This window comes from Sinocyclocheilus anshuiensis, unplaced genomic scaffold (assembly GCF_001515605.1).
Source record: "Sinocyclocheilus anshuiensis isolate Anshui unplaced genomic scaffold, SAMN03320099.WGS_v1.1 scaffold247, whole genome shotgun sequence".
NCBI classification, from domain to species: domain Eukaryota; kingdom Metazoa; phylum Chordata; class Actinopteri; order Cypriniformes; family Cyprinidae; genus Sinocyclocheilus; species Sinocyclocheilus anshuiensis.
The window spans coordinates 723,468-732,446 of record NW_015552543.1 but is presented as its reverse complement, the minus strand read 5'-3'; the positions used below and the strand labels follow the sequence as shown (position 1 = coordinate 732,446).

Here is an 8,979-nt window from a genome sequence, read left to right as displayed (position 1 = left end):
AAACCAATACTGTCCATATGTTCATATCTAATTATTAATATCATTTGACAATTGGTTTCAGTGGTTAAAAAATTGTGCTGCAATTAGGCAAATTATTTGCACGTAAACACTTGTATGCATAATGCTCTGGGTTTCAGCCATCAGGCATATTGCAGTGGTGCTGTATTGCATTTGTTAACAGTGCTTTTCAACTTCGAATCCCTTGATTTTATCTTATTTCCACTTCAGGTCTAGTTGTGCCCAGTTGTGCCCAGCCAGCTGGGCCTGAGACATTTAAGGTCTGAGCAGTTTAATAGCAGCCGTCCCTCCAGCTGCCGTCACGCAGGGCGCTCAGAGCAGAGACACTCTTCGGTGGGGTCAGTAAACTGCAATGACAGTGACTAGTGTTAATGACAGCAATACTTCAGTGTATTATACATTATAGTGTATATAAAATATCATTGTCATTTCTCAATAAGAATCCATTTTTTACCATTATGAACTAACAATGAACAATTTTTAACCAATTCTTGGTTAATGTAAATTTATACATATATTAATATATTTTAACTCAAATTTCAAGTTGCATAAATGAACATGAGTTGTATTATAATGTATTATAAACAAACGTGAATTAACAATCAAATAGAGTTTCTGTGTATGAAACTAGATATTTTTAAAACATTTTAAAACATTAAGCTACACTACTGCTCAAAAGTTTTGGTTCAGAAAGAGATTTTGTTTTGAAAGAAATCGTTGCATCAAGGTTGCATTTATTTGATAAAAATACAGTAAAAACAGAAATATTACTATATTATATATTACAAATTTGAACTGAATTAATTACATGATATGCTGATTAATTAATGAAAAAGAAATTGCAATATCAATATTTTGCTGAGAAGAGCCTCTAAATCAAGTTGTTTTTGCAGACAAATCAATTTTTGAATGACAAAAACTGACTTCAAGTCAATATATGGTTTGTTTTATGTCCATATCAGCAGCCAACAATAATTCATTTTTCTGAGTTTGTCTGAAGTTTACTGGTACCTACATGTGCATTTGCTTCAATGAATATGAAATTTGGTAATTAACAGTAAATGTTTAACAATAAAACACTTATCCTCTCTGGAACAGCTAATGTTATAAAAAGCAAACACTACATCCTGGATGAGAAGCCCATAAGCGAATGTACAGTAATACATTCACAAAAGTAGAGGAGGAAGAATTGTGAATGATTACCTGCGCATGGGCTGGGCAATTTTACTGCGTGAGGCCCCACTTGTCCCAACAAAAGAAGCAGGCCGAGGTAGAGCGCTGCGACTGGAGGAGGGGGCGCTGGGTTTGCTGGAGAGAGGGATACTGCTGCTGCTGGGGATAGAGCTGAGACTAACAGAGGAAGGCATTGTGGTGGCACTCTGGATGGTAGGGCTCACGTACGCTGTGGCTTTCAGAGGGGGCCGTGTTGAGAAGTTGCCCACGCTCTGAACTCGCTGCTGTAACTGGCCCGGAGAGGGAACTGAGATTGAACAGAGAGCAATAAAATTTGACCTGAGGTTCATGACAAAGTGCGATATAATCAGTTACTAAGATAATTATTATAATTGAATGTGATGTTTGGACTTACTTGCAGACTGTATCTTGGCCAGACCACTGTGGGAATCAAAACTCTGACTGTTTCGGAGTAATGACAAAGATGAGGACGATGTGGCAACGTGAGCGGTCGGAGCAGGAACATTAGGCACACTGATGACACTGGGAATGCTGGGAGCTCGAATTAGGTTTGGCATGCTCCTCCGTAGCTTGTCTGAAAAAAAGGAAGGCAATGCATGCATATGCAATGCAATTATTACTATTTTGAATACATGAAAACAAACTTAATTCAAAGCCTAAAAAACTGAAATCATATTTCTATTTTCTATTCTATAACGACTGTTTCTATGGAAGAAGAGTTTTCTTTTTTTTTCTTCATCTGTTCTCTATTTGAAGTTATTTCTCAGCCAGCTCTTTGTGTCTCTGGCCAGTTTGCTGTTTTTGTTGTTTTCTTGTTTTAATTGGGTAATCTTATAAAAATAAGTTTTGTGCTCAACATATTTATTACAACTACTGTAACTAAAGAACTTCAAGGCTATTTAACTTCAGTTTGGTTTCCAGACACAAGATGGCGCCAATCAATGAACTATTCTACCAAACAGCTTTCATATCAAAACAGAGAGACTGGAGTAACCAGTACCAGTAGTGTTGCCAAGTCCGCGGTTTTCCCGCGGAATTGTGCTACTTTAACACTGTTGCCGCGGTTTGTTTTTCATGTCCGTGGTTTGAAGTGACTCCAATAACATGATATTTATCCCCTGGAATGCAAATTTTAGCACGGGAACCCCGCCAAAAAACGTGTATTTTACCCCCCAGAACGCATTTTTTTAACTGGGGACCCCTCGAAACGCCATTGGGCTAGTTTTGAGTAGCAATTGGGTGGGTTTTCTTGTGAAAACCTGGCAACCCTGGGTACCAGTAAGTTATTGCTGTGTCAGTGTTATCAGTATATTTTCAGTCTGACCTGTGTTGGCTCTGTAGCTCTGGGTCTCTGTAGCTGTGCTGGAGCTGTGGTTGGGCATGTGCAGCTGCTGGAAGGACAGGCTGCTGAGGTACTGAGGCGTGGAGGGGCTGCGCCGGCACTCTCTCATGCTGGAGAGGCTCTGCGAGTGGGACGTGCTGTGCTGCATGGAGGACGTCCGGAAGAGCTGCGGCTGCGGAGCGGGCAGCTGATCGTACTCCTCCTCTTCCTCCAGCTCAGCCTCACTCCTCATGCTCCTGCGTGCACCTGTGTGCACCGAAAAACTGGCACTGCGGCGCGTGGCTGTGGCAGCGTTGCTCGCGTACTCCTGCCGTAGACCTAAACACAAACACATGAAGCATCCTGAGTACAAAATACTTCTTCTGACCCAGTCCACGCTTTTGAAGAATGTTGGTAACATAACAGCTTCGCTTCCCATTGACTTCCATTGTACATTGACTTCCACCGGTGGTGCGAGGACCCTATTGGAATTGCTGTTTCTTCTTCTTCTTCTTCTCCAAAATGAATTGCAATTGTACATTGACTTCCACCGGTGGTGCGAGGACCCTATTGGAATTGCTGTTTCTTCTTCTTCTTCTCCAAAATGAATTGCAATTTTTTGGGCCTAAACATGCTCGAAAACTCATGAAACTTTACATCTGATTTGGGTTTCAGAAGTGGGTGTGGCAAAATGGCTCAATAGCGCCACCTTTAAAATTTAAATTAAGTGCCAATTGAGCCATGTTTCACATACATGTACGGTAGACACATGTAACACACCAATACCTACAAATTTCTTCTTCTTCTTCTTCTCCAAAATGAATTGCAATTGTTTGGGCCTAAACATGCTCGAAAACTCATGAAACTTTACATCTGATTTGGGTTTCAGAAGTGGGTGTGGCAAAATGGCTCAATAGCGCCACCTTTAAAATTTAAATGAAGTGCCAATTGAGCCATGTTTCACATACATGTACGAAATTTGGTAGACACATGTAACACACCAATACCTACAAAAAAGACCCATGGTACGAAGTCCGAAACACAACAGGAAGTCTGTTATTTTGAATTTTTGAAATATTTTGAAAACTCCTCCTAGAGATTTAAACAGATCAACACCAAATTTGGTCAGTGTAATCTAAAGCCCTTTGTGACGTTAAATTGCGAAGATCTTGAGTTTTCGTTGAAGGGCGTGTCCATGGCAGCCTGACAAATTTCGATGTTTCATCATGAAACTCCGGCATACAATGTCCGATCTGCCCCAAACTTCACATGTTTGATAAGAGTCCTGTCTTGAACACATCTAAAGGCCAATATGCTGTTATAATCATAGCGCCACCTGCTGGCAACAGGAAATGACTTGTTTTACACCAACTTAAATATGCAACGTCCGATCTGCCTCAAACTTCACAAATCTGATAAGACTGACTCCTGGCCTGACGACATCTAAACACCAATATTCAGTTATAATCATAGCGCCACCTGTTGGCTACAGGATATGTCATCTTTTACATTAACTCAAACATACCATGTTCAATCTGCACCAAACTTCACACGTTTGATAAATGTCTTGGCCTGAAGACATCTACATGTCAATATTCAGTTATAGTCATAGCGCTACCAGCTGGCAGCAGGAAGTTTGGCACATATAAATGACATATTCCTCCTATATTTACCGCTTTAAATGCATATCGCTGACCGTTCGCTGATTTCCTAAAGCCACCAGGTGGCGGTGAGCCCGGGTGCGAGGGCCCTTTCAACGCTGCTTGCAGCTTTAATTATAATGGCAGTTTATGGGAACTGAAAGTGTTTGGTGACCAACTTTCTTCAAAATACCTTTTATATGTTCCACAGAAAAAAAGCATACAGGTTTGGAATGACATGAGGGTGACCATGTGATGTATTTACGTAGACGTACTCTCCTCCTGCAGTCGGGCCATGACCTCCACATCAGTCATGTCCTGAAGCTTATAGCTCATAGAGATGGAGTCGTCCTCCAGTTCAGAGACACTTAGGTCACTGTCTATGGACGACTGAGGGCTGAGAGGCCTTTGACGATGACTATTACCTGAAAGAGACATGAAAAACTCAATCTCACACATATACGGCACAGACTGAAATAACTGAAACGACTGTCACTTATTGAAAGTGCATTTTTATACTGTCCTGTTTTGTCCTGTTTTGTTCAGTTTGTCTAATAACAAAATTGGCAAATTAATAGCAAATAACACTCCTCATATTCAGAGACACTTAGGTCACTGTCTATGGACGACTGAGGGCTGAGAGGCCTTTGACGATGACTATTACCTGAAAGAGACATGAAAAACTCAATCTCACACATATACGGCACAGACTGAAATAACTGAAACGACTGTCACTTATTGAAAGTGCATTTTTATACTGATTGAAAATCATGGAGTCCTGTTTTGTTCAGTTTGTCTAATAACAAAACTGGCAAATTAATAGCAAATAACACTCCTCATAGGAAAAAAAAACGTTTAAATAGTATTGCTTGACTCACAGTGTTGATGTGCAGAATACATACTGATTTACTAACTACAGAAATTACTCAGGGTTTTATTTATTTATTTTTGTGCATAACAGAAAATATGATGCATATTTTAAAAGACATCACAATAAGCATTACTTCTGAAGGTGACTTTATTTTATAGTAAGTAAACTAAATTAAACATTGACTAACAATGTTTTTAGTTTTATCTTAAATTAAAATGTCATATTATTTATGGTGAAATTAAATTGTAAAAAGCCAAAAAATGATCATACTGACCTACGTTAAGTAACATTTTGGCTAACATCTACATAAAATCTAATGATATAATCTTTTTACTTTGTGTGAATGTTTTTGTCTTTGGGGAAAGAAATATTTTTGATTAATAGTAAATCAAAATTTAGGGTTTGAACCAATTCATAAATATAATTTAAGAAGCAGCACAACTGTTTTCAACACCGATAATAATAATAATAAGAAGAAGAAAGCAGTAAATGAAAGTAAAGAAAACAGCAGTAAATCAGCATATTATTTTGAAGGATCATGTGACACTGAAGACTGAATGATGCAGATTTACTTCACAGGAATAAATTACATTTTAAAATATATTAAAATAGAAAACCGTTATTTTAATATTTAATAACATTTCAGAATATTGTTTTTGATCAAATAAATGCAGCTTTGGTTGGCATAAGTGACTTATTTTTAAATCATAAAAAAAATAAAAAAATCTTATCAACCCCAAACTTTTGAAAGACTCAAATACACTTTGTGGAGCATGATGGGAGATCTTGGTCAAGCTTACTTTGTGTAGCCGTGTGATAGAGGAATGTGGGAGATCTTTCGGTTAGGCTTGAGCAGTTTCTCCCTGTGAGAGACTTCTGATGGTTTGGTGAAGGTGGATCTGGTTCAGGAGAGAGATGATAGATCAATCAGAATATGGTATTGAGTAAAAATCAGCTTTATAAACAATGATCAAAACTATAAAGACGTCAAATTCGGTTTTGTGTACTAAAGAAATTCTTTGTTGGGTTGTCATTTGCTGTCCACTGTAAAATCTGTCCTAAAGCAAAACCAGTTGAGAACCACTGATCTAATGCATATAAATCTATAGTCCAACCAGGACCATATGCAGACCTTCTGTGACAAAGCATCACAAGCAAATCTTTGTCTTGTGTAACATATGCTGCAGCGGTCACTTCCAGACACCATGAGTTCGTCACAACTCATCAGTGATGTCTCACATTTCTCATGGCTTGAAAAATGCTGAGCTGACTGAAGGAAACGATACCTGATGCCTGGAAAAAAAATCAATATGTTCTTTCTCAGCTATTCTGATTGCTACGTCTTTACGTTTCTCAACTACCCAGTTTACCAGTATATTTCAATCAAAAATTAATAATAGTTCTATATTCTACATATGGCCCTTGTGAAAAAGAATATGCAGCTGTAGTGTACAGTACTTCAAATCTTAAAAGCATTTATAAAAGAAACTGTACTTTCAGATTAATAAAAGGCCTCTTTAAGTGTTCTTAAAGAGAGTACACTTTAATGACTGCTTCTTAACACACTTAAGTGCACCTTTATAAAGTGCACTTTGTAATAATGTCAAGTTAAAAGTTTTGCTTTAAAATACATTTTATATTATTGTTTTAATAGTTTAAAGAAGTACACTTTACTAAAACACATGTAAAGTACTTTATACGTGTAAAGTGTCATTTAATATTACATTTAAAGTTAATATATTTTAAATGTACTAAATTGCAACTCCATTATTACAAATGTGTAATTACAAATATCTTTAAATACATGACATATATGCATTTCAATAGAAATTGGTAACACTTTATTTTAAGGTGTCCTTGTTACAGTGTAATTATACATTTAAGTACTGAGTAATATTGAATAACTACATGTACTTACTATATGGTTAGGGTTTGGCTTAGGGTTACTTGCATCTAATTATGCATAATTAATTGCTATTATAATAGTTAGTACATATAACGTGTAACAAGGGCACCTTAAAATAAAGTGTTACTGAAATTGCATTAAAGTATATTTTAGTATAACATAAATGTAAGTACATTCAGCAGTACACTTTAACTATATTTCAAAGACAAAAGAATTATGAAATTACAAATGTGACCCTGGAGCACAAAAGCAGTCTTAAGTCGCTATATTTTTAGCAATAGCCGAAAATACATTGTATGGGTCAAAATTATTGATTGAATCTCGGCCAAATATTGTCCTATCCTAACAAACCACACATCAATGGAAAGCTTATTCATTCAGCTTTCAGGTGATGTATGAATCTCAATTTTGAAAAATTGACCCTTATGATTGGTTTTGTGGTCCAGGGTCACATATAAAGATATCCTTTAGTCCTACTTAAATGGGTCAAAAAAAGCACTCTGAGCTAAGTTGAGCTAATTGCATTTCATATTAAAACTATATACATTTTTTTTAAATAAAGTGGCTGAAAACATTACATTCAATTCACTTTTAAAGTATATAATTTCTGTAATAAGTACTCTTTTTAAAAGTAAGCTATGTAAGTCTACTTCTTTTCCACAAGGGCCTGTATAATACACAGTACAAACTATGTAGTTTATCAGGCATAGAGCACAGAACCTCTATTAGCAGTTAGAGAGAGTTAGAGAAAGCATCTAATGAATAATAATGAGAAATTGCTTCTGGCCTTGAGTTAGGATGAGTGAGGCACAAGTGTTACCTGTTTGCTCAGTTAGTGCAGGTTTAGTATAGGGTTTAGAACAGCTGCTTAAAGAAGAGATTTCATCTACAGGACTGTACAGAACACTTGAAGAGAGGACACCTCTCCATCTTTTGGCTAATGGGAAAAGAGAAGTGCAATTAATAAATAAACATGACAAACAGCAACATTAATATATTAATAGTATGGTTAGTGTACTATTGTGAATAAGGACAATAAATAAGTAAGTAAATAAATAAAGTTTCTGTAGTTTTTATTAAATATATATAAAAAAATCAATTTCCACAATTAAGAAATTTAAGCTATTTCTGACTATTTTGGAAAACGGTAACTAGGACATTCTTCTCAAGTTCTCCTTTTGTGTTCTGTGGAAGACGAAAAGGTTTGAAAGATTCATTTTGGATCAAACTGTTCCTTTAAAAGAGTGAAACTGGGTTGAATGAGTTATTGGTAGTCAAGCGGACCACAGTATTTATGCGTACCTTAACAATTAGCCTTTGCAAGATCGCATAAAAACAAGCATTCACGGCTACCCAGAAAAACAACGGTTTTCAGAGGCTGCCGGAACAAAGATGTATTCATGACCCCGTTTACAGAGAGCCAAGCTCGCTGAATCTGGCCTTTCAAAAGCCTTTCAGAGCAACCGCAACTCCACAACACACATCTCTGTATATGTGCGCCTCGTACATAATTTATGTATGGACTGATCCAAAGGAATAACTGATACAAAAACATTCCACCATGTCCCCAGAACAGTCTCCAATATATCTGTGTTAGTTAGTGCTGATTCTGCACTAGGAGTTGTTCTATGGATACCATCTCCTCCAGCTGCATTACTGAACTACACAAGTACAGAAAATGTAGGTTATCTGTTCACCTTTTAGCTACCAAGACACTGCAGTGCTAATTTTGTATCTCCTCAAGGTCTTATTATTTATCATCATATCAAGTTATATTTTATATTAGGCTGAGTAACAGTTAACACTCCCCAGTCTGCCACTGTTCATTTTCAGATTCATCTTACAGTTTTCTCAAATTAAATTGTATATGTATCTGCATTATATATAGACTCCATTAAAGAAATACTTCACCCAAAATGTAAAATTTGCTAAAAATTTACTCACCCTCAGGCCATCCAAGATGTAGTTGAGTTTGTTTCTTCATCAGAGCAGATTTGGAGAAATGTAGCATTGCATCACTTGCTCACCA

At 36.8% G+C, this 8,979-nt stretch overlaps 1 protein-coding gene across 1 annotated transcript in view; it reads right to left on the bottom strand.

Moving 5' to 3' along the window:
• The window catches only part of LOC107663999 (SLAIN motif-containing protein 1-like), an 11,861-nt gene continuing 2,882 nt past the window's right edge, over nt 1-8,979 (bottom strand). Inside the window, exons 3-9 of the mRNA XM_016454442.1 lie at nt 7,771-7,887; nt 5,845-5,943; nt 4,449-4,598; nt 2,537-2,872; nt 1,607-1,786; nt 1,222-1,498; nt 1-365 (exon numbers count right to left, since the gene is read on the bottom strand). Of these exons, the coding sequence (XP_016309928.1) occupies nt 290-365; nt 1,222-1,498; nt 1,607-1,786; nt 2,537-2,872; nt 4,449-4,598; nt 5,845-5,943; nt 7,771-7,887 (1,235 nt within the window). The 3' untranslated portion in view covers nt 1-289. The remainder of the gene's footprint in view (nt 366-1,221; nt 1,499-1,606; nt 1,787-2,536; nt 2,873-4,448; nt 4,599-5,844; nt 5,944-7,770; nt 7,888-8,979) is intronic.